Source organism: Bos mutus, chromosome 24, assembly GCF_027580195.1.
Source record: "Bos mutus isolate GX-2022 chromosome 24, NWIPB_WYAK_1.1, whole genome shotgun sequence".
Classification (NCBI taxonomy): domain Eukaryota; kingdom Metazoa; phylum Chordata; class Mammalia; order Artiodactyla; family Bovidae; genus Bos; species Bos mutus.
This window is the reverse complement of record NC_091640.1, coordinates 8,224,698-8,251,418: the sequence shown is the minus strand read 5'-3', so window position 1 is coordinate 8,251,418 and position 26,721 is coordinate 8,224,698. Positions and strand designations below refer to the sequence as shown.

The 26,721-nt window shown below is 38.3% G+C and overlaps 1 protein-coding gene across 8 annotated transcripts in view; it reads left to right on the top strand.

The window, feature by feature from the left end:
• The window catches only part of CCDC102B (coiled-coil domain containing 102B), a 340,996-nt gene that overhangs the window by 274,769 nt on the left and 39,506 nt on the right, over positions 1–26,721 (top strand). For 3 of the 8 annotated variants that reach the window (XM_070361706.1, XM_070361707.1, XM_070361702.1), the window contains one exon: positions 2,179–3,300. The exons of 4 other annotated variants lie outside the window; for them this stretch is intronic. In XM_070361706.1, the coding sequence (XP_070217807.1) occupies positions 2,179–2,190 (12 nt within the window). In that variant the 3' untranslated portion in view covers positions 2,191–3,300. Of the gene's footprint in view, positions 1–2,178; positions 3,301–26,721 lie in introns of those variants that run through there. One more of the 8 variants, XM_005903766.2, reaches the window with a different exon arrangement.

Sequence of the window (26,721 nt, the reverse complement as noted above, 5' to 3'; positions counted from 1 at the left end):
GGCAACCTGCACCCACCCATCTCGCTTTTGATTTCTCAGAGTGTATGGATTATTCATTTTCAATGCCCCTATTATTTATTTTTATTGAAGTAGAGTTGCCTTATACTATTACTATTAGTTTCAGGGGTATAGCAGTGACTTTTTAAAATAGATTATAAGGTTATTATGAAATACTGGCTATATTCCTTGTGCTACATATTATATCAGATCAGATCAGATCAGATCAGTCACTCAGTCATGTCCAACTCTTTGCGATCCCATGAATCGCAGCACGCCAGGCCTCCCTGTCCATCACCAACTCCCAGAGTTCACTCAGACTCATGTCCATCGAGTCAGTGATGCCATCCAGCCATCTCATCCTCTGTCGTCTCCTTCTCCTCCTGCCCCCAATCCCTCCCAGCACCAGAGTCTTTTCCAATGAGTCAACTCTTCGCATGAGGTGGCCAAAGTACTGGAGTTTCAGCTTCAGCATCAGTCCTTCCAAAGAAATCCCATCATTCCTTCCAAAGAAGGGCTGATCTCCTTCAGAATGGACTGGTTGGATCTCCTTGCAGTGCAAGGGACTCTCAAGAGTCTTCTCCAACACCACAGTTCAAAAGCATCAATTCTTCAGCGCTCAGCCTTCTTCACAGTCCAACTCTCACATCCATACATGACCACAGGAAAAACCATAGCCTTGACTAGATGAAACTTTGTTGGCAAAATAATGTCTCTGCTTTTGAATATGCTGTCTAGGTTGGTCACAACTTTCCTTCTGTATCTTAATTTATACCTAGTAGTTTGTACCTCTTAATCCCCTTCACCTATCTTGTCAACGCTTTACACTCACTCTCATCCCTGGTAACCACTAGTTTGTTCTCTGTGAGTCTGTTTCTGTTATGTTTATTTGTATATTGTTTTAGATTCCACATATAAGTGAAAATACACTGCATTTGTCTTTCTCTGTTTGACTTCCTCCACTAAGCATAGTACCCTCCAGATTCATCCATGTGGTCATAAATGGCAAGGTGTCATTCTCTTTTATGGTTGAGTAATACACGTGTGTGTGTGTGTGTGTGTGTGTTTCACGTCTTTACCATTCATCTGTTGACAGACACTTAGGTTGCTTCCATATCTTGACCATGGCAAATAACGCCGCTATGAATGTCAAGGCATATATATCTTTTTGAATTACTGTTTTCATTTTCTCTGGATAGATATCCAGGAGTGGAATTGCTGGATTATCAAGCAAATGCAAATCAAAACCGCAATGATATAGCAACTCATTGCTATCAGAATGCCTATTTTCAAAAAGACAAGAAATAATAAACATTGGCGATGATGTGGAGAAAAGGAAACTTAGTACTGTTGCTGGGAATGTAATTGGTGAAGCCACCATGGAAAACAGTATGCAGGTTCCTCAAAAAATTAAAAACAGGACTATTTTTTGCTTTTTAAAATACAAATTTTGACATACCAAAACCCAACCCTGCATTCCTTATTCCAGGATCATGTAAAAGTTTTTCCTCTTTCAAACAAATTTATCCCATTTACTCTGATCTTATTTTCCTAGCTTATCTGGAATCTAAATTTGGCCATGAAGCTTATTTTTTCTTGTCACAGATTTTCTGACTTTGTACAAGCTTCTTTGATGCTGCCTATCAAATATATACTTAAGTCTTTGAGTGATTTCACCTTCCACGATTCCATTTTTAACTTCCTTTCTTACAGATCCCTTGGGCTAAATATTCTCTAGTTACTAATTACTATGTCCATTTCCTCAATTTACTATTTATATTAACTTAATACATGTTTCTATAAGGCATCCTATATGCTGAGCATTGCTTTAAGCAGTATTGTATTTTTAATACAATATTGTATTTTAAGCATATGTACTATATGTGTGTAACTCAATCCATCTGTTCTTAAATACCATGCAAAATTGGTTTTGATTATGAAAGCATATTTTCACATTCCAGAAAACCTCAGAAAATAGAAAAAACATGTAATCACAAAAGTTATTCACAATCTCAAAAGTCAGAAATACTGATAACTCTTTGCTCAATTTTGCATAATTTTGCAAGTGTCTATGTGTATGCATAGGTTCATTTTGTGTACTTATAATGTGTGTATGTACTTGGAGGATCCTAAGTGCTAAGAATTGCATATTTACTCTCTGTTATGCATTGTTCTAAGTAGAATTCTGCATAGAAGTACTGATGCTGAAGCTGAAGCTGCAATACTTTGGCCACCTGATGCAAAGAACTGACTCATCGGGAAAGACCCTGATGCTGGGAAAGACTGAGGGCAGGAGAAGAGGGTGACAGAGGATGAGATGATTAGATAACATCATTGACTCAAAGGACATGAGTTTGAGCAAACTCCAAGAAATAATGAGACAGGGAAACCTGCTGTGCTGCAGTCTGTGGGGTTACAAAGAGTCGGACACAACTTGGCAAATAAACAACAAGTAGAATTCAGCCATCTAATCTCAACTGTGTATTTATTTCCCACATTTCAAAATGGATGAAACTGAGGGAAAGAGAGCTTAAGTAATTTGCTTATTAAGTGACAAATCTGGGATTCACATTCAGGCAGCCAGACTCTGGAGTCCATACTCATGTATATAATGTCTGTTCTATACAACACACACAAACACTCTTAGACTTATGCATATACTAAATATACATCTATATGCTAGTTACATGATTACATAATATAACCACAATTATATCTATGCAGATTTGACCCTGCTTTTTATACAAAATTATTTTTAAATATTTTGCTATTTAAAATTACTAAAACACCATTTTTAGATTATAATATTCTAAGTATGGATGTGAGAGTTGGACTGTGAAGAAGGCTGAGCGCCGAAGAATTGATGCTTTTGAACTGTGGTGTTGGAGAAGACTCTTGAGAGTCCCTTGGACTGCAAGGAGATCCAACCAGTCCATTCTAAAGATCAGTCCTGGGTGTTCTTTGGAAGGAATGATGCTGAAGCTGAAACTCCAATACTTTGGCCACCCCATGCAAAGAGTTAACTCATTGGAAAAGACTCTGATGCTGGGAGGGATTGAGGGCAGGAGGAAAAGGGGATGACAGAGGATGAGATGGCTGGTTGGCATCACTGACTCGATGGACATGAGTTTGAGTGAACTCCGGAAGTTGGTGATGGACAGGGAGGCCTGGCGTGCTACAATTCATAGGGTCGCAAAGAGTTGGACACGACTGAGCGACTGAACTGAACTGAATTGAAGGTATGAATGTTCTTCCCTGGTGGTATGAATATATTATTGGAAGTTATTCTATTGTTAAACATTTTTCTTTCAAATCTTTAAATATTGTCCATATTATTGCAATAAACATCTATGCATATAAATTTCTGTTCTAATTTTTCATTATTAACTTAAGAATACTCTGGGGACAGAGGAGACAGACACAGTCACTGATGTTTGGGTGTTTTAGTGGGTCAGTGTGAGGGGAGCTTGTGGAGGGCTGGCAGGAAGGAAAAAAAAAATAGATGAAAATATGAGTAAGATCCCATACTATTTGAGTGCTGGACAGGAAGTATCAGTATACTGTATAGACAATAGTGAGAGAGGAGAAGCTAGCTGATGGTTTATCTTATTTGTACTAACATGAAAATATCATGGCTAAGAACTATAGTTTGGCTAGGGAATCTAAAGGGCTTTTAATAATTCCTCCTGGGATGTCTTGGGAAAGGAAAAATGACCATCCATATGAAAAATTTGATGAATGTAGGCTATTCATTCAAATAATCCTAGCCTCACTGCTGATTTTGTTTTCTTCTATGAATCACTTGGCTCCACTGAAGGCCAAGTCTAGATGGATAAGGTATTATCCAACCTCTCTTGCTTTTAATACAGTGATTTTCTTCCTTTTCATTTTCTATGGTTGGGTTTTGGTAAAATAGTCTATTGCTTTTCACGTTTAAATCTTTTCAACACCATGGATAGTTTATGTATTTGTGGTCTTACTCCAAATGATCACTGAAGTAAGACTGTTGGGGGTGAGCAGAGCTTGAGGCCAGCCTGTTTTTGTGGCTCATGGAAGGCATCTTTACTTCTTCCCAGGCAATGCCTCAGGGCCAATTGGACTTGTAGTGATCTACTTACATAATCCTGATTTAATTTTTCTTATGGGAAATTATGCAAGTTCAGGAGCTCTATACCCTTATATTGAAATAATTATTTTCAAATTCCCCAAGAGTGTTTTCCCAATTCAAGGGAAGTAAAACATTCATCCCAAGACTAATAAAATGTCCACCACTAAAAAGTGTTTTGAAAAGCAATGTTTAATTTTTTTTCTTCATAGGCTTCTTTTTTGTAAAGGCAAATGATGTTTATGTTCAGAGTCATGAAGCAAGAAACTATTCTGGATTCTTACATACTAAGCGGAAAGAGGAAATGATGCTTCATCTACTTCCTTAAGTATGTGACTGCAGTTAGACCTTCTGGTAGCTTTTTATTATGGGTGAGAGTCTGCTCAGTGTGTTTTAATTTCTTCAGAAGACAAGCTCCCATCTGTAAGGAAATTACATTCTGCCATGACTGAGCGTACAGAAATTATTTTTGAGGGAGGCAGAGAAAAATAGAGAGCAACAGAACTACAAAAAGTAAAGAATTCAAGTAATCTGGATCAAACCAAAGGAAGGAATAGCTTGTGGATGTCCCATTAGAACACAGGACATTGTTAATCTTTATAAAACTCACCTGCTCCACCTTACAGAATCAGCCTTACTACACCGATTCCTTTCCTAGTTTTATTTTCCTTATGCAAAATACATAGCCTTAACATTGAGAGAGTCAATTCCTAGGCAGGTTGATAAGAAGTCCAGGGGTCCCCGAGGAAATAGAGGTCTGGAATTCCCAAGGAGGAGGAAAGAACAAACTTTTTTTTTCTCTCTACATTCCTTAGTCTTAGTCACATAAAACAGTTTTTGTTTTGTTTTCTTTAAACCTGGAACTGATGATTACACAACAAACAACTCAGTTTAAACTCTGTACTAGGGATTATATAACAACAGTGTATCCTGCTTGAGGACAGTTTCTCCTTCCTGAAAACCTTCTGACTAATCCTGATATCTTAGAATGTAAATTATGGGAGTCTGGTAGGATCTTTCTATTGTTAAATTCTAATCCTGTTACTCTAAAATGTAAATTGTGGGAGTGGGTCTGGTAAAATTTTCACAAACTTGAGACATTCTTTTGATTTATTGTAATAACTAATTAAAAAGTATATAATTCCCTTGCTAAAGACTAGAAAGGGGGCACTGTCCACCCTCTTCTGATGTCTATGTCAGAAGCTTTCTCTGCCCCTTTTCCCTGAAATAAAAGTGCCACACAAGAACCCTGAGTGGTCAAGCCTGGTCTCTGGTCCCAAAGCTAAATTTTCTTCTTTGGAGATCATGAATCCAACACTGTTCACCGTAAGCTATCAACATCAAACAAACTTAAATATTTCTTGTATCAAAAGATACTTTTAAAAAAATCCAGATTTTATTGAGATCTAATTGACATGTAACATTGTGGAATTTTAAGGTGTGCAATGTGAATGATTTGATACACATGTATGTTGTGAAATGATTACTGCAATAAGATTAGTTGAACACTTCCATCACCTCACATAATTACCTTTTCTGCATGTGTGTTGGAAACTTTTAAGATCTAGTTAGTGGACCGAGCGAAACCATTGCTGGGTACCCTGAGAAAATCACAATTCAAAAAGACACAGTACTTATAGCTTATAGCAGTACTATTTACAATAGCCAGTATACGGAAGAAACCTAGATGTCCATCTACAAATGAATAGATAAAGAAGCTGTAGTACATATGCACAATGGACTCTTAGCCTTAAAAAGGAATGAATCAGTTGAGTCAGTTGAAGTGAGGTGCATAAACCTAGAGACTGTTTTACAGAGTGAAGTAAGCCAGAAAGAGAAAGACAAATATCATACATGGCTCAGACAGTAAAGACTCTGCCTGCAGTGCAGGAGACCCAAGCTCAATCCCTGGGTCGGGAAGACCCCCTGGAGAAAGAAGTAGCAACCCACTCCAGTATTCTTGCCTGGGAAATCCCATGGACAGAGAAGCCTGGTGGGCTACAGTGCAGGGGGGTCTCAAACAGTTGGACACAAATGAGTGACTAACACATACACAGAATCTAGAAAAATAGTACTGATGAACCTATTTGCAGGGCAGGAAAAGAGACACAAATGTAGAGAACAGAATTATGGATGCAGTGGGGGAAGAAGAGAGTGGGACAACTTGAGAGAGCAGGGTTGACATATAGACACTACCATGTGTGAAATAGCTAGGTAATCGGGAGCCGCTGTGTAACACGGAGAGCTCAGCTCGGTGCTCTGTGATGACCTAGAGGGGTGGGATGGGGGTAGACGGGAGGCGCAAGAGGGAGGGCCACACGTACATGAAGCTGATTCACGTTGTATAGCAGAAACTAACACAACACTGTAAAGCAATCATCCTCCAATTAAAAAAAGATCTTAGTGCTCAAAACACTCTAGTGACAATATGAGTAGAGTTTTCTTCAATCTAAAGTGAAACTTAGTAAAGAAATAAAAGCGAGTTGATAAAGCATTAGTATCATTAAAAATAAATCATTTTTTTCCTTTTTCACGCTTTTGTTTCTATCCTGGGGGTGGGGAAGACCAGCTAGCACAAAGTATCAATATATCCCATCCCATTTTCTTTCTGCTTTCATTCCTGAAAATACCTTCTACAGCTGTACCTCCATTTCTGCCTTAATGTGCTCAGCCTGCTATAACAATGATCATGGACTGGGAGGCTCATAAACAACAACGAAATGTGATTTTGTCACAGTTCTGGAAGATAGAAATCAAAAATGAAGGTGCCCATGTGGTCAGGGGAAGGCAAACTTCTTTGTCTCCTTGTGGGTTGAGATGCTGGAAGCAATGTGGGGTCTCTCTTAAGAAGGCGGTGATCCCACTTATGTGGAGAAGGAAATGGCAACCCACTCCAGTATTCTTGCTTGGAGAATCCCATGGACAGAGGAGCCTGGTGGGCTAGAGTCCTGAGGGTTACAAAACATCTGGACACAACTGAGCAGAAATGACAACCCACTCCAGTGTTCTTGCCTGGAGAATCCCAGGGATGGCGGAGCCTGGTGGGCTGCCGTCTATGGGGTTGCAAAGAGTTGGACACGACTGAAGCGACTTAGCAGTAGCAGCAGAGCGACTAAGCAACAAGCCCACACGTGAGGATTCCACTCTCCTGCCCCAATCACCTCCCAAAGGCCCCACCTCCTAATACATCACACTGGGCATTAGAATTCCATCATGTGAGTTTTGGGGGCCACAAACATTCAGACCATAGCAACATCATCCCTAAATCTAACATTTCTTATTCTACTTTCTTACCTCTCAGGACTGGCATTAAACTGAATGGTTTCAAAGAAACTGCATGATGCCAATTAAAGTTTAAGTTCAATAGACCTGTCATTGGAGATCCAAAATAGAGAGGCTAAAAGGAACTCCTGCAGTGTTCTGACACCACTGCTTCTGCATTGACGTATCTCTTCTCGCCACACAACTAGAATTCACAGCACCTCTGTCTCAGGGTCCCATCTTTTGACTAACAGCTTTACTCCTACTTCAATGATGTATTCAAAAGCACAAGCAGGCTGTTTATATGTATGCATAAGATTATGTTTTGTTCTGACACGTGATTTTGAGAGAGCTAAAATCCAAAGTTAAATATATCTATCTGCAAAATAGACAATTATAAGTTAATCTAAAATTCAGCATGTCCTCCAGGTTACTTGTGCCATATTCCCTGTTGGAGAATGTTTTCTAGATGAGACACTAGCTGTTTCTGTGAGCACATACATGCTAAAGCTACAGCAAAATTTAGTTTGACACTGACTCATGAAGGCAATAAAGAAATTATATTTTTCTACTTCATTATTAATGCTTTGGCTTCATAAGTGCATTAACATTTTTCTTTTGTTTTAGATGATGCCTTTGGCTGTAAGACTGTTGTTCTGCAAAGTTTAAATGTAGAATAGAAAAGGGACTTCCCTCGTGGTCCAGTGATTAAGACTCTACTCTTTGAATGCAGGGGCTCGAGTCTGACCCCTGGTTGAGGAACTAAGATCTTGGCCATGTGGCACAGCCGAAAAAAAGTAGAACAGAAAAGCTTAAATACTGTCCATTTTGTGGTTCTTCCCTTGGTTCTGTTAGTGCTTCTCCTCTATGGAATTGCTACCTTTACAACCTCACTATTTGTAAATCACAAGTGTCAACTAATATTCTTCCATGCAGATTTCCTCTTTTCAGATAAGCTAAGAATTCAGGTGAAGTTATGTTCAATAACTTGCTGAGAGTTTTTCTGTCTGTTTAATGATTTACATTGGGGTTGAACCCAGGTCTCCCGCATTTCAGGCAGATTGTTTACCATTTGAGCCACCAGGGAAGCCCCCTTCACTTATGTTCAATAACTTGTTGAGAGTTTTTCTGTGTGTTTAAAGATTTATATTAGGGTCTCAATAGTTAACTTTATTGTTATTGTTTTTTTCTATAATATTTATGAAGGGTACCATGGATCTATCATATTGAATTATTTTAATCATCTTATTCTACTTGGAAAAGCAGATGTTTTATCTTGTATCATGTGGCATAACACATTTATATAACATTTAAAAGATTTATAAGCCTGTTCATATATTACTTTGAAAGCAGAGTACAGTCGACTTGGTATTTGACTATATGTATATTGCTTAACCAATAGACAATCATGGCTTCCATTAGATCTGCCTTCCCTTTAGATCACTGAGCTTTGAGATGACCCAAAAGGTTTTTCTGGAAATTGTTTCCAGCTACACATGCCAAATACAGGTATAAAGCTCACTTTATACTTATACATATTCTACTAGAAAGACTCACACAAAAATGTATTTATATGGTAAGACCTGGGAACAAGGATTCATTCACCTAATGACCAAGTTAGTCCTTTGTATGATTTCACACCTGCCATAGGTATGAAATGCCTGTGCAGCAAGGTGATCTCATCATATAAAAAGACCACTTTGCAACAGGCTTTAAAAATAGCCACCCTTATTTAATTCCTTCTGTGTGCTGCCCACTGAACTCAGTAGGTTTCATGGAATAGGGTTATTATCTATTATGTTATGGAGACAAATAAATCAAGGTTCACAAATGTTCTGGAATTGGCCAGCTACAGAACACTGTGGGCTGGACTTCCAAGTCCGTATCTTCCAGACCCCATGGCTCATCTTCTATCCCTGTTGTTGCACAATAACTCTGGGTCCAGTATAAAGACCCTGCCGTATGAGGGAGAATGGTGGGAAATCTGATGCTCAGTTTTATTTTTATGAGAGGTATCCCTGTGACACTGTAGCCACTGAATAAGAAATCCTACTTTGATTCAGAATATTTTCTAACTAATGAAAACAATCTGTCATAGACATGACCCTCCATTAAAATTAGACTCAGCTTCTCACCTATGATTTTGTTTTTCTATCTTGCTTTTAAACAAAATTTACATTTAATAAACATATAAAAATGTATACAGCCTTTATTTCAACATTAAAATTTCAAGCCAGAAAAACATTAGGTAATGCTGTTAAAATATAAACAGCATGGAATTCAGGTTTGTGACTAGTAATTTTAATAAATGGTATTTTATCGTCCTTTACATTGTTAATCCTGGTATTTTGCATTAATTTATATCAAATTCTTATTTTTAGAAATTTCACATTCTATATTACTTTTACATAGGATCTATTTAAAAGCATAAAGTTTCATAAGGGAAGTTACATTAAATAAATGGAGATTTCCTTAAGAAAACAGCAACAAATTATATTCAGTTTAAGTTTTTTCTTATGAAAAAGATTTTGGAAATCAATGTATTTTTTGGCATGGAAGTTTTCAATTCATATTGATAAAACTTAAGAATAACTTTATTGGTTATGGCATTGTTGGGCACATTTTTTTAAGGACCATAAAGCAAAGATTGGCTTGCTTATTCAAAATCTGATCAGCTGACACTTTTTTCTTCAGTAGTATAATACCAAAATATTTATCAACATTCTTTCCCATTGGCCAGAAATAAATCCTCTTCCCCCATAGCAAGGAATTACCTGCTCTTTTGGATAACATTAAATCCCTCTAAATGTTACCATCACTCTCATACACATTTAAAAAATAAAAAAACAACTAACCTTGAAAGGTTTAACTTTTAAGCCATCATTCCATACTTAACTTTCTGTTTGGAAATGTTAAGAACTATTAGCAGTCTTTTGTCTTGTTGAGGCTGTGGTTTCATTCATCTTATTCTGTGACACACATATTGTCATTCCAGGACTACTGGTGGTGCTGATAACTAAGAGTCTTTAACTGAATTTGTACTTCTCCCAGTGAAGAAATAATGGATTCCAAGGGATGGTATTTATCACTATCTTATGTGACCATTTTAAGGATCATATTTTCAAAAAAAATAGATGAATCTCAGAGTTACAGTCTTTATGCTCATGAAACAAAAAATTTTCAGTCTCACAACTGTATCACACTTTCTATAACAAACTGAAGGCACAAAACAAAGATTCGAGAGTGCAACATACTTGATTACTTAGAAAATGCAAGATTTTAAGAACTTCTGCTTCTCTATCTGTAATATGAATATCATATCTACTATAATGAATTATTTTGACAGTGAAATGTATAAAAATATAAAAAATGTAGCCTAATTGTTGGGACAGTACAGGAACCCAATACATTTTAGTTTATTGTTGATTATTTTGAGGACTTATAGCTCACTCTTATATATTAGCCAAAAGCTGCTGAAAATATTTGAACTACTGTATACAGTATGACAGATAATGCTTTTTAAGGTTTTGACTTTTAGAATATGCCTGTATAAATGTATTTTAAAGCTCAGTCTCTTATGGAACTTAACCCTGTATTTAAAACAGTGTTTCTATATTTAAAATCAACTATCTATCCATTGACCCCTATGTGTAGGCTTAATTTTTAATTCTACAAAGAGAAGAATGTATACAGAAAGATAATTAAAAGTCTTGCTTGCACGTGTTCCCCCATCCTGAACCCCCTCCCACCTCCCTCCCCATACCATCCCTCTGGGTCATCCCAGTGCCTCAGCCCCAAGCTTCCTGTATCCTGCATGTACACCCATGGTGGATGCATGTTAATGTATCGCAAAACCAATACAATATTGTAAAGTATAAAATTAATTAATTAATTAAAAAAAGAATATATATAAAAAAAAGTCTTTCTTGCTTGACTCATATAGCCAAGAGACACGTATGGCTTCTATACGGACAAAAAGAATCAACATAGTTGATATAAGACAGTTAAGAACTAAAATCAAATTTGCACGAGCACCCTGTCTCCAGCTACTGTGTGACCCATGATAGCTTTCACAGCAAAAAACCTTTAAGGATGAAATAAAATTACTGGAGTTTGCCAGGTGCATTCTTGCTGAATCAGACTACTTGGTATGCTGCCAATTTCTACTGTTTCTCACTGAGGGAAAAATATCCCTGAATAAAATGTTAGTAATGTTTAAAGGGGAAAATCAGCCCTCATCTAAACTTGAAAGCTGTGACTAAGAAAAGACTTTGCCACAAAAATAAATAAGTAAAAAGAAATAAGAACTTTAAATAAGTACACAGAGTTGAAATTACAGGATCATTTTTAACCCAAGAAACTTATTATGGAATTGCTGTATGCTGACAATACAAAATAAATAAGACACTTTCTTTGCAGAGCAAGTGTTCAGGAAAAATTACATAATGAAAAAGATATCTGACTAATCTTTTGGGGATTAAGAGGCAATTATTAGGTCAGGGTAAGCAGGGTTGGAAAAGGCTTTTGACATACATGAAGTACATCAATTTGTTGGAAAAACTGCATAGAATCATGGAAAGATTTCATCTCAGATTGAAAAGTCAGAGTAGCCATATTCTGTGGCTACTTGATCATCTAGTTTCCTCATGTTCAAAAGTGGGTTAATGATAGCTGTCTATGCATCCACTAGTAAGTAACAGCCAGCAGTGTAAAAAATCACCTTGGATTTTAGACAGATTTAGTGGATTGAGTGTCAGCAGGAGATCTGGTGTCCTGTGTCTCAACAACACGTTTATGCCCTAGAGAACTGTTTTTAAGGAGAAGCAAATACTTGGAAGAAAGTCTGACCTGGGTTCGAGTCCTGCCTCCTCCTTATTTGTATGACTTAGAGAAATGACTTAAAGTTTATTAAGCTTCAGATTACTCATCCTAAAAATGGGTCACAGCTTAGCCCAGGGTCCCTTTTCAATAAATGTTAGTTCTTATTGTTAGTATTTAAAGAATTGTATTCTCTCAGTGCATAATAAACAGGCATGCATCAGTTCTGCTCCTATGTTGACTGTGAGAGTCTGTGCCTGACTGTCACATGTTTGAAATAAATACTGAAGATGGCCTATCCCAAACAGTTGGACACATGTTGTTTGGAATCACAGAAACAAAATTACTATCAATAGTCTCAGGGTATAGTGGAGCTGTATTCTAGGCACTCATTTGAAGGACTTGAGGAGTTCCTTTGCTGACAGAGAAGATGAGCTATATAGGTGTGTAAGTTTCCATTACACTCCAGCAACTCTGCCACAAGGCAGAATGAGAAGAGACGTCAGAGAGAAATAGGTTATTGTGTGTCAAATATATGAAACAGGTGTTATGGGAATTCAGAGACAAGATGGTCAAGGTGGAATGGGCAGTTTTGGAAAGGATGTGTGGAGGAGGGGAGATGAAACGTCATGCTTCAGTATCAAAAAGCTTTGGGTTGGATTTCCCTAGCAGTCCAGTGGTTGAGAACCTGCCTGTAAATGCAGGGGAGGGACACAGGTTTGGGACACGGGTTCGATCCCTGGTCTGGGAAGATTCCACATGCTGTAGGGCACCTAAGTCCGTTCAGAGAAACCACTGAAGCCCATGCTCCTACAGCCCTCACTCCACAACAAGAGAAGCCACCACAGTGAGAATCCCCTGCACCACCAACTAAAGAGTAGCCCCCAAACACTGCAACTAGAGAAAGCCCATGCACAGCAACAAATACCCCAAATAAATAAGTAAATACATTTATATAAGGAAAGTTTTGGGTAAATAAAAAGATGGAGACCTGCAGCAAAGATGAGGCGAGAATGCAGAAGCATGACAAAGGGACAACAGACCGTTCCAGTGTGATGTTAGAAGAACAGCAGGATATGCGGTTGGATGGATGGAATGTTAAAGCCATATGGAGGTCATAGATCATCCTGCTCCTAAGTGTGGGCTGAGCGTCCCTGCAGGGGCTTTTGGGAAAAGAAGAAGGGATGCTCCTTCTCAAATAGGCAGACTGTCATGACCTACACTTCTAAGCTCCCTTATCAGCTCCCATCATCAGCTCAGGAAGCTGCTGCTAACCCCCTTTGGCTTGAGGGCTCTTCCCTATAAGACCCTGATGTGTTCTTCTAGACATCTCCAGGAGATACTTTCCTTTGTGATCAAGTCTAAAACTGTTCAGCTGCAAGACTACAGTCCCTATTATCTCTCTTATAAAGAAAATGAAGGTGTTGTGTCAATCCAAAATTAGATTTGAAAAGGAAAGAATAACATAAAATGACTTTTAGAATAAAATGTATCTCAAACTACTGCCTGGATATGTTGCCCATTTAATTTTTATGGCTTGATAAAACTACCAATTTTACACGTAAAATATTTATTAAGATCTTTCTTTTTGTTAACCTTGCCCAAGATAAGGATTCTTGGATTTGTTTTTCATGGTCTGGCTCGTGGAGGATAAAAATGGCACATGTTGACGGAGTGGCCTTCACTGTGTATTACTCAGTGGGATGGAGAGAAGAAAGATTAATGCCAGGTCTGTCCCAGAGAAACAGTTCAGGATTCAACTAAGTAATCTGATTGTAAGGGAGAGAGTGACACAGAGACCCCAAGACCATGAAGGCATGGATCACATCACACACAGTTCATCCAAGGACGAGCAGGATGCCTGGTCATAAAAAAGCAACAGTAAATAAGGACATGGCACAATTGGAGGGCAATGACCTCAAACTGATCTCTGAACATATACTGTATCTATTGAATATGGTGCTTGCCCATCGGGATGGTCAGATTAAGTTCCCTGTTTCATGGGGCGGGGGAGACAAGTGCAAAGAGGAAGAATCACATTGAGTAGGACTCAGAACGTCTCCCCTCACATATCCTTACACGTTTTTAAAAAAGGAAACTCATACTTAGAAAGACTTGTCTCAATTCAGAATATAATATTTATTACGTGCTTACAAAAGTGCTGGTAACAGACAAATCTCTCAAAACTTTTCAAAAGGCATTCCATAGAGCTAATAGTCTGGGCCTAGGTTTCTACCAGTGTCTTTCCATGAATTTCTGCTGCCTCCCCCAGTATGAATCCAAATATGAATGACATCTATGAACACAACATACTCTGGATTCGAGACTTCAAAATTAAATATCTGACTTACAAAGCCAATAATACTTTCAGTGTTCTAATTATTATGCTTCATTACTGAGAACCGTTAGAACAGACACACACACATACACACACACTTTATTTTATTGGCCTCATCTGAATTACTTGAGCAGATTCACCAGGATATAGGGAAATGACTTTGTTGATACATATTCTACACAGCATTTGAGGCCTGGGCATACTTAGCTACCTCATGTCCTTTGGCACTTGAGTGCTCAGTGGGCTGATGTCTTTTGGCACTTGGGGACAGATTAAAAAAAAAAAAAAAAGCACTATGGTTTTTCTTGTTTAAACAATGCTACAGTAGGAGTTTGGTATTCTGAAAATGACATGTACTATTTTATGCAAGCGTCACCGTTTTGTTAAAAGTGTCTGTGCATAATTTCCCCACTTGCTTTAAATGTGGGGTCCTAATTGATAGCCTTTTTCAAGTGAAATAGTGTCAAATAGAGACTCAAAGAGTCTGTTATCACCAGGCAATTACATTCAGTTAATAACCTGGCTGTATTTTTTGTTCATGTAGGACATCTTTGTAAAGCCCAAGCATTAATGGATTTTATTCAAAGTGACAAAGGAAATATTAAAATTGCAATACAATTTTTTTAATCTTCTCCTATCTAAATGGGAAAGGTATCCGCATCACGGCATTAACTCACCCAGAGCAGAGAAAGTTAAAATATTATTTCTGCAGAATGACCTTTCCACCACAGTATTTGCTTGGCTCAGAATTATAATTTGGCCACAAACATGCTGTTTAAAATAGATGAAGCCGGAAATGAGCAGAGAATCCAATTTTAAAAATTAATTTAATTTTTAATTGAAAGATAATTGCTTTACAGAATTTTGTTGTTTTCTGTCAAACCTCAAGATGAATCAGCCATAGGTATACAAATATCCCCTCCCTTTTGAACTTCCCTCCCATCTCTCTCCCCATCCCACCCCTCTAGGTTGATATAAAGCCCCTGTTTGAGCTTCCTTAACCATACAGTAAATTCTCGTTGGCTATCTATTTTACATATGGTAATGTAAGCTTCCATGTTACTCTTTCCATACATCTCACCCTCTCTTCCCTTCTCCCTATGTCTACAAATCTATTCTCTATGTCGGTTTCTCCATTGCTGCCCTGTATGTAAATTCTACAGTACCATTTTTCTAGATTCCGTATACATGTGTTAGAATATGATATTTATCTTTCTCTTTCTGACTTACTTTACCCTGAAAAATAGGTTCTAGGTTCATCCACCTTATTAGAACTGACTCAAAGGTGTTCCTTTTTAAGGCTGAGTAATATTCCACTGTGTATGTGCACCACTCCTTCTTCATCTATTCCTCTGTCGATGGACATCTAGGTTGCTTCCATTTTCTAGCTGTCGTAAATAGAGCTGCAATCAACAATGGGATACATGTGTCTTTTTCAATTTTGGTTTCCTCAGGGTACATGCCTAGGAGTGGGATTGCTGGGTCATATGCTGCTTTTATTCCTAGTTTTTAAGGAATCTCCATACCATCTTCTATAATAGCTGTATCAATTTACATTCTCACCAACAGTGCAAAAGCACTCCCTTTTCTCCACACGCTCTTCAGCATTTATTCTTTGTAGACTTTGATGATGGCCATTCTGACCAGTGTGAGGTGATATCTCATTGTAGTTTTGATTTGCATTTCTCTAATAATGAGCAATGTTGAGCATGTTTTCATGTGTTTGCTAGCCATCTGTATGTCTTCTTTGGAGAAACGTCTGTTTAGATCTTTTTTCCACTTTTTGTATGGATTGTTTGTTTTTCTGGTATTGAGTTGTATGAGCTGCTTGTATATTTTGGAAATTAATCCTCTGTCAGTTGTTTCATTTGCTATTATGTTCTCCCATTCTGGAGGTTGTCTTTTTACCTTGCTTATAGTTTCCTTTGCTGTGCAAAAGCTTTTAAGTTTAACCAGGTCCCACTTCTTTACTTTTGCTTTTATTTCTGTTACTCTAGGAGTTGGGTCATAGAGAATCTTGCTTTGATTTATGTCATCGAGTGTTCTGCCTATGTTTTCCTCTAAGAGTTTTATAATTTCTGGTCTTACATTTAGGTCTTTAATCCATTTTGAGTTTATCTTTCTATATGGTGTTAGGAAGTGTTCTAATTTCATTCTTTTACATGTGGCTGTCCAGTTTTCCCAGCACCATTTCTTGAAGTGGCTGTCTTTGCCCCATTGTATATTCTTGCCTCCTTTGTCAAAAATAAGCTACCCAAAGGCACATGGGTTTATTTCTGGGCTTTCTATCTTGTTCTGTTGGTCTATATTTCTGTTTTTCTGCCAGTACCATACCATCTTGATGACTGTAGCTTTGTAGTATAATCTGAAGTCAAGAAGGTTGATTCCTCCAGCTCCATTCTTCTTTGTCAAGACTGCTTTAGCTACTCAGGGTCTTTTGTGTTTCCATATGAATTGTGAAATTTTTTGTTCTAGTTCTGTGAAAAGTGTCATTGGTAATTTGATAGGGATTGTATTGAATCTGTAGATTGCATTTGGTAGTACAGTCATTTTCACAATTCTGATTATTCCTAACCAGGAACATGGAATATCTCTCTATCCGTTTATGTCATCTTTGATTTCTTTCATTCAGTTCAGTTCAGTCGTTCAGTCATGTCTGACTCTTTGCAACACCATTAATCACGGCATGCCAGGCCTCCCTGTCCGTCACCAACTCCTGGAGTTCACTCAATCACGTCCATCAAGTCGGTGATGCCAACCAGCCATCTCATCCTCTGTCATCCCCTTCTCCTGCCCCCAATCCCTCCTAGTATCAGAGTCTTTTCCAATGAGTCAACTCTTTGCATCAGGTGGCCAAAGTATTGGAGTTTCAGCTTCGGTATTAGTTCTTCCAATGAACACCCAGGACTGATCTCCTTTAGAATGGACTGGTTGGATCTCCCTGCAGTCCAAGGGACTCTAAGAGTCTTCTCCAACACCACAGTTCAAAAGCATCAATTCTTCAGCGCTCAGCCTTCTTCACAGTCCAACTCTCACATCCATACACGACCACAGGAAAAAACATAGCCTTGACTAGACGGACCTTTGTTGGCAAAGTAATGTCTCTGCTTTTCAATATGCTATCTAGGTTGGTTATAACTTTCCTTCCAAGGAGTAAGCGTCTTTTAATTTCGTGTCTGCAGTCACCATCTGCAGTGATTTTGGAGCCCCCAAAAATAAAGTCTGACACTGTTTCCACTGTTTCCCCATCTATTTCCCATGAAGTGATGGGACCAGATGCCATGATCTTCGTTTTCTGAATGTTGAGGTTTAAGCCAACTTTTTCACTCTCCACTTTCATTCTCATCAAGAGACTTTTTAGTTCCTCTTCACTTTCTGCCATAAGGGTGGTGTCATCTGCATATCTGAGGTTACTGATATTTCTCCTGGCAATCTTGATTCCAGCTTGTGTTTCTTCCAGTCCAGCATTTCTCATGATGTACTCTGCATATAAGTTAAATAAGCAGGGTGATAATACACAGCCTTGACATACTCCTTTTCCTATTTGGAACCAGTCTGTTGTTTCATGTCCAGTTCTAACTGTTGCTTCCTGACCTGCATATAGATTTCTCAAGAGGCAGGTCAGGTGGTGTGGTATTCCCATCTCTTTCAGAATTTTCCACAGTTTATTGTGATCCACACAGTCAAAGGCTTTGGCATAGTCAATAAAGTAGAAATAGATGTTTTTCTGGAACTCTCTTGCTTTTTTGATGATCCAGCGGATGTTGGCAGTTTGATCTCTGGTTCCTCTGCCTTTTCTAAAACCAGCTTGAACATCAGGAAGTTCACAGGGCATATACTGCTGAAGCCTGGCTTGGAGAATTATGAGCATTACTTTTCTAGCATGTGAGATGAGTGCAATTGTGTGGTAGTTTGAGCATTCTTTGGCATTGCCTTGCATTAGTGTCTAATAATTTTCTGTGCACAGTTCTTTTGTCTCCTTCAGTTCAGTTCAGTTCAGTCGCTCAGTCATTCCTAGATATTTTATTCTTTTTGTTGAAAAGGTGAATGGGATTGATTCCATACTTTCTTTTTCTGATTTTTCATCGTTAGTATATAGAAATGCAAGTGATTTCTGTGTATTGATTTTGTATCCTGCAACGTCGCTAAATTCACTGATGGGCTTTAATAATTTTCTGATACTATCTTTAGTGTGTTCTATGTACAATATCATGTCCTCTGCAGACAGTGAGAGCTTTACTTCTTTTCTGAATTGGATTCCATTTCTTTCTTTTTCTTCTCTGATTATTGTAGCTAGGACTTCCAGAACTATGTTGAATAATAGTGGTAAAAGTGTACACTCTTGTCTTGTTCCTGATCTTAGGAGGAATGCTTTCAGTTTTTCACCTTTTATATGACCTTTACTATGATCAGGTAAGTTCCTTCTATGTCCATTTTTTGTACAGTTTTAATCATAAATAGGTGAATTTTGTAAAAGCTTTTTCTGCATCTATTGAGATTATCATATGGTTTTCAATCTTTCAATTTGTTAATATGGTGAATCACACTGTTTGATATTTGTATATTGAAGAATCCTTGCATCCCTGGAATAAACCTAACTTGAACATGGTGTATGAGCTTTTTGCTGTGTTGTTGAATTCTGTTTATTAAAATTGTGTTGAGGATTTTTGCATCTGTATTCATCAGTGATATTCAGTTCAGTTGCTCAGTCATGTCTGACTCTTTGCAACCCCATGAATTGCAGCATGCCTGGCCTCCCTGTCCATCACCAGCTCCCAGAGTTCACCCAGACTCACGTCCATCGAGTCAGTGATGCCATCCAGCCATCTCATCCTCTGTCGTCCCCTTCTCCTCCTGCCCCCAATCCCTCCCAGCATCAGAGTCTTTTCCAATGAGTCAACTCTTTGTATGAGGTGGCCAAAGTGTGATATTGGCCTGTAGTTTTCTTTTTTTTCAGTGTTTGTTTTTCATATCAAGGTTTTGATGGCCTTGTAGAATGAGTTTGGAAGTGTTCCTTCCTCTGCAAATCTTAGAAAGAATTTTAGAAGGATAGGCATTAGCTTTTCTATAAATGTTTGATAAAATTCTCCTGTGAAGCCATCTGGTACTGGGCTTTTGTTTTTTGAGAGATTTTTTGATCACAGCTTCAATTTCAGTGCTTGTAATTAGGTTCTTCATAATTTCTATTTCTTCCTGGTTCAGTCTTGGAAGATTGAACTTTTCTAAGAATCTGTCCATTTCTTCTAGGTTATCCATGTTATGGCCATATAGTTGTTCATGATAGTCTCTTCTAATCCTTTGTATTTCTGCATTGTCTGTTGTAACTTCTCCTCCTTCATTTCTAATTTTGTTTATTTGATTCTTCTCTTTTTTTCTTGATGAGTCTGGCTAAAGGCTTGTCAATTTTGTTTATCTTCTCAAAGAACCAGGTTTCGTTTTATTGATCTTTACTACTATTTCTTTCATTTCTTTTTCATTTATTTCTGCTCATATCCTTTTTGTTCTTTTTCCAGTTGTTTTAGTGTAAAGCTAGGTTGTCTATTCGATGTTTTTCTTGTTTCTTGAGGTAGTATTGTATTGCTATAAACGTCCCTCTTAGAACTGCTTTTGCTGCATCCCATAGGTTTTGAGTTGTATTTTCATTATCATTTGTTTCTAGAAATATTTTGATTTCCCTTTTGATTTCTTCAGTTACCTGTTGGTTATTTAGAAATGTGTTATTTAATCTCCATGTGCTTGCGTTTCTCACAGTTGTTTTTCTTGTAATTGATATCCAGTCTCATAGCGTTGTGGTTGGAGAAGATGCTTGATACGATTTCAGTTTTCTTAAATTTATGGAGGTTTGATCTGTGAACCCAGATGTAGTCTATCCTGGAGAATGTTCCATGTGCACTTGAGAAGAAGGTGTATTCTTCTGCATTTGGATGGAATGTCCTGAAGATATCAATGAAATCCACCTCATCTAATGTATCATTTAAGACTTGTGCTTAATTATTAATTTTCTGTTTTGGATGATCTGTCCATTGGTATGAGTGGGGAGTTAAAGTCTCTTACTATTATTGTGTTACTGTAAGCTTCTCCTTTCATGTCTGTTAGTGTTTGTCTTATGCATTGAGATGCTCCTATGTTGGATGCATAGATATTTACAATTTTTATACCTTCCTCTTGGATTGATCCCTTATTTATTAAGTAGTGTCCTTATCTCTTTTAATCTTCTTTATTTTAAGGTCTATTTTGTCTGATATGAGGATTGCTACTCCAGCTTTCTTTTGCTTCCCATTTGCATGGAATGTATTTTTCCATCCTCTCACTTTCAGTCTATATGTGTCCTGAGGTCTGAAGTGAGTTTCTTGTAGACAGCATATATATGGGTCTTGTTTTTGTATCCATTCAGCCAGTCTGTGTCTTTTGGTTTCAACATTTAATCCATTTACATTTAAAGTAATTATTGATATGTATGTTCCTATTGCCATTTTCTTAATTGTTTGGGGTTGATTTTGTAGATCTTTTTCCTTCCCTGTATTTCTTGACTATTTAAGTCCCTTTAATATTTGTTGTAAAGCTGGTTTGGTGGTACTGAATTCTCTTAACTTTTGTTTGTCTGAAAAGCTTTTCATTTATCCATCAATTCTGAATGCGATCCTCCAGGTACAGTAATCTTGGTTGTAGATTTTTTCCCTTTCAGTACTTTAAATATGTCCTGCCATTCCCTTCTGGTCTGCAGAGTTTGTGCTGAAAGATCAGCTGTTAATCCTATGGCGTTCCCTTGCATGTTACTTATTGCTTTTCCCTTGCTGCTTTAATAGTCTTCCTTTGTGTTTAGTCTTGATTACGTTAGTTTGATTAGTATGTGTCTTGGTGTGTTTCTCCTTGGGTTTATGCTGTATGGAACTCTTTTCACCTCTCATACTTGATTGAGTATTTCCTTTTCCCTGTTGGGGAAATTTTCAACTAAAATCCCTTCAGAAATTTTCTCATACCCTTTCTTTTTCTCTTCTTCTGGGACCCCTATAATTTGAATGTTGGTGCGCATTTGATATTGTCCCAGAGGTCTCTGAGACTATCTGCAGTTTTTTTCATTCTTTCTACTTTATTCTGCTCTTAAGAAGTTATTTCCACCATTTTATCTTCCAGCTCACTGATTCATTCTTCTGCTTCAGTTATTCTTCTATTGATTCCTTCCAGAGTATTTTTAATTTCAGTCATTGTGTTGTCTGTCTCTGTATGTTTATTCTTTAATTCTTCTGCTGCTGCTGCTGCTAAGTCGCTTCAGTTGTGTCCAACTCTGTGCGACCCCATAGATGGCAGCCCACCAGGCTCTGCCGTCCCTGGGATTCTCCAGGCAAGAACACTAGAGTGGGTTGCCATTTCCACCTCCAATGCATGAAAGTGAAAAGTGAAAGTGAAGTCACTCAGTCGTGTCCGACCCTCAGCGACCCCATGGACTGCAGCTTTCCAGGATCCTCCGTCCATGGGCTTTTCCAGGCAAGAGTACTGGAGAGGGGTGCCATTGCCTTCTCCTAGGTCTTTGCTAATTGATTCTTGCATTTTCTCCATTTTGTTTTCAAGGTTTTTGATCATCTTTACTATCATTATTCTGAATTCTTTTTCAGGTAGTTTGCCTATTTCCTCTTCATTTGACTTCTGTGTTTCTAGTTTATTCCTTCATTTGTGTAGTATTTCTCTGCCTTTTCATTATTTTTTTTTAACTTATTGTGTTTGAGGTCTCCTTTCCCCAGGTTTCAAGGTTGAATTCTTTCTTCCTTTTAGTTTCTGCCCTCCTAAGATTGGTCCCATTGTTTGTGTAAGCTTCATATAGGGTGAGATTTGTACTGGGTTTTTTTGTTTGTTTGTTTTTCCTCTGATGGGCAAGGCTGAGTGAGGTGGTAATCCTGTCTGCTGATAATTGCACTTGTATTTTTATTTAATTTGTTATTTAGATGAGGCATCCTTCACAGGGTGCTACTGGTGGTTGGGTGATGCTGGGTCTTATTTTCAGGTGGTTTCCTTTGTGTGAGTTCTCTCTATTTGATACTCCCTAGGGTTAGTTCTCTGGTCTAGGGTCTTGGGTTCAGTGCTCTGACTCCAAAGGCTCAGGGCTTGATCTCTGGTCAGGAATGAAGATTCCACAAGTGGTTTGTTATGGCATTAAGTGAGATTAAAACAAATACAGAAAACTGAGAAACCAAAGATGAATCCCAGACAAATGGCAGTCACAAAATCAGGCAGATAATAGTTAAAATAATGGACTATATACATATATACCCATAAGCAAAGTCAAACAGTCCAACTAAAATAAAGTACAGCAGATTGACCTGGCAAACAAAGGAAATCAAAAATTATATTTACCAGTTAAGAACAAAACTAACTAAAGCACAAACCAGAATACAAAACTAAAGCAAGGTGCCAAGTGGGGAATAAAACAATGAAAATAAATCTAACAAATAGGTTGAAAGGAAAGAAAGAAAAAATAGATATGCAAAGTTAAATAGAGGTAGATGAAGAAGACTTATGTACACTAAAGATTCCCTGAAAGGAGAAAAGAACATTAGGAAAGGCAAACAAAGGAATAAATGTAGGAAAAATATAATAGGTTTAAAAAATTAAAAATATAAAAAAAGAAAAAAAGGAAGAAAGAAAACACAAAAGGAAAACTCCATAGAACTGCAAAAGCCCAATGTGGAGGCAGAGGTTTATAGCAGCAATAAAGAGTGTGACTGAATATACACATATACATATGCACCCATAAACAAAATCAAAATAGTCCAACAAAAATAAAGTAAAATAGATTGACCCAGCAAACAAAGGAAACCAAAAATTGTATCTACCAGTTAAGAATAAAACTAACTAAAGCACAAACTGGAAAACAAAACTAAAGCAAGGTGCCAAGTGGGGAATAAAGCAATGAAAATAAGAAATATGTTGAGAGGAAAGGAAAGAAAGAAAAGAAAGAAAGATATGCAAAGTTAAATAGAGGTAGATAAGACTTATGTACAATAATGATTAACTGCAAGGGGAAAAGAAGAGTAGGAAAAGAAAACAAAGGAATAAGTGTAGAAAAATAATAGGTTTAAAAAATTAAAAATTTAAATTAAAAAAAGGAAAAAAACAGAAAAGTCCACAGAACTGCAAAAGCCCAACATAGAGGCTAAGGTTTATGACAACAATAAAATATGTGATTGAGGGGGAAAAAAGCTTAAACACTTAATTAGATTTCATAGTGCCAATAAAATTGACAACTACAACTGAGGGGGATGAAAGGGGAAAAAAAGGAACAAAGTCCAAAAGAATCTGCAGAACAAGTCAAAATATAAGGATAAATGTTTTTGTTGAGTCACTGCTGTCAGAGTCCTTTCCCTCACTGGGAGTCACAGTCACCTCACCTCCCTCGGATGCCCTCCAACACTGTGCTGATCTCTGGACCTGCTGTGGGGGCAGCTCAGATTCTAATCTGGTCCTATTCCTCTGTGTTCTTACCTCCAATGTCCACATCTCAGAACTAGTGCATATTCTTTGATGGGAACTCTCAATGTCCTTTCATATATTCCATAGCCACAGAGCCTGTCTAGTTGATAGTGTGGATTTAACCTGCAGCTTGTACAGCTGGTGGGAAAGTTTTGGGTCTTTTTCATTAGCCACAGTGACCATGGGTTTCAATTATGGTTTTATTTCCACCTCTGCATGGGGGTTGTCCACTGGGGTTTGCTCCTGAGGCTGCCCTGGAGGACTTGGATCTGCCCCAGTGAGGGTCAGGTGTGGAGGTGGTGCAGCTGCTTGGGTCACAGGGGTTTTGGCAGCACCGGGAACTCAGGGGAGTTGGCAGGTAGGGCAGCAGGAAATATAGTGCTCTAGAAGGGTATGGCAACCAGTATTGGCCAATATGTTCCAGTATTGTTGCCCAGAGAGCCCCCCTGACAGAGAAGCCTGGCAGGCCACAGTCTATAGGGATGCAACGAGTTGGACACGACCAAAACAACCCTGAGCGCATAGATGCAAGTGTTTTTGCCTGTGGCAGCTCTGCCCCAGTGAGAGTTGAGCATGAAGGTGGTGCAGCTGCTTGGCTTGCAGGGACCCTGGCAGCACAAAGTGTGCAGAGACACAGATTGTCTCTGCTGCAGGAGTTATGGCCCTCTCAGAGTCTTTTTTCGAGCCTCTTGTAGCTGGCGATCAGAAGGCCCCTTTGGCCAGTTTTTCTCTGTAACTCCGCCCATTCAGGCACTTCAGAGGGCTCCTTTGCCTGGGGTCCTTCTCTGTTGTTCAGCACATCAGGCACATAGGGGGGCCCCCCTGGCTGGGGTCCTACCCTGTAATTCAGTGCATCAGGCATTTGATGGGCCAGCCTCTTTATTGTTCAGCTGCTGATGCTGGCGTGTGGTGGGAGAGAGGCTATGGTGATGGCTCCACCCTCTACGTGTGACTCAGCAGTATCGCCTGGCTTCCATGGCTGCCCAGCTTTCCTCCACAGGCATTTCCCACCACAGTCTCCCCCCTCACATCCCCTCAATCTGTCTCTACACAGTCTGTAGCAGCCCTCACCCTGGGATTGCTCCACAATCCCTAAACTCCAGCTCCCAGCCGCTGCGCCTTCCAGGGGATCTGCATCCCTATCTGGGGTATGTATGGCTGGGGCAAGGACTGTCTGATTCTCATTCCATTTAGGCTGCCACAGGTCAGCTCTTTCACTCTCAGCCTTAAATGTTTCTTGTCTGACTCAGACAATTGCCCCCATGTGCAGATCAGACCCCTGCTTCAGTTCCCCACCCACTGAGGGCAGGTCCAGTCCTTCTAACACTCCTGTTTCTTCCCCTAGTCCTTCCTCCTACTGAGTTTTTCATGGGTCTATATATTCTTCTCGGCTGGTCATGTCCTCCTGTCCACTCGCAGCTGTTGTGCATGCACTTCTGTGTCTGAAGGTGTATTCCTGATATATCCATGAAGAGAGATGTACTCCACATCTACCTACTCCTCTGCCATCTTGTTCTCGCAAACCCAGTGTTTGAATATATACAATAAACTTATACAATCTCCCTCTACTCATTATTTTTACCTCCTAATATTGGAATCAAAATGTTGCCAATGCTTTTCTATGTATCTTTTCCTAATTCCCCAAATATATATTATCCATTTTCCCAGCTAGAGTAAATAATTTTTAACAAGCAAGTTGATAAAGCTGACACTAATATATATATAATTCTTTCAACACCTAAATTATTGTTCTTAAAAAGCATTTGCAAAAAGTCAGTTTTAATCATCATTCACCCCAATTTACAGATTTAAACAGATAAATTGATGTCACCAAGAAAATAATAGATGTCTAGCCCAATAGCAACACTTAAAAATACACATTATTCAGCAAAATGTTCCTGAGAAAATAAAGACCTAAATTTAGGGCCAAACACTATAAAACTCTTAGAGGAAAACATAGGCAGCACATGCTTTTACATACATAGCAGTAAGATCCTGTTTGATCCACCTCCTAGAGTAATGAAAATAAAAAAAAAAAAATAAACAAAGGGGACCTATTTAAACTGAAAAGCTTTTTCACAGAAAAGGAAGCCATAAACAAGGTGAAAAGACAACCCTCAGAATGGGAAAAAAATATTTGCAAATGAGGAAACTGACAAAGGATTAATCTCCAAAATATACAAGCAGTTCATCATGAAGCTCAATGTCGAAAAAACAAACAACACAATCAATAAATGGGCAGAAGATCAAAACAGACATTTCTCCAAAGAAGACATACAGATGACCAACAGACACATGAAAAAATGCTCAACAACACTCATTATGAAAGAAACGCAAATCAAAACTACAATGAGGTGTCACCTCACACCAGTCAGAATGGCCAGCATAAAAAATCTACAAACAATAAATTCTAGAGAGGGTGTGGAGAAAAAAGGAACATTCTTGCACTGTTGTTGGGAATGTAAATTGATACAGCTCCTATAGAGAACAGTATGGAGGTGCCTTTGAAAAACGAAAACTACCATATGACCCAGCAATCCCACTACTGGGCATCTACCCTGAGAAAAATCATAGTTCAAAAATACACATGCACCCTTATGTTCATTGCAGCACTATTTACAATAGGCAAGACATGGAAGCAACCTAAATGTCCATGGACAGATGAATGGATGAAGATATGGTACATATATACAATGAAATATTGGAATATTACTTAGCCATTAAGGGGACAAAATTG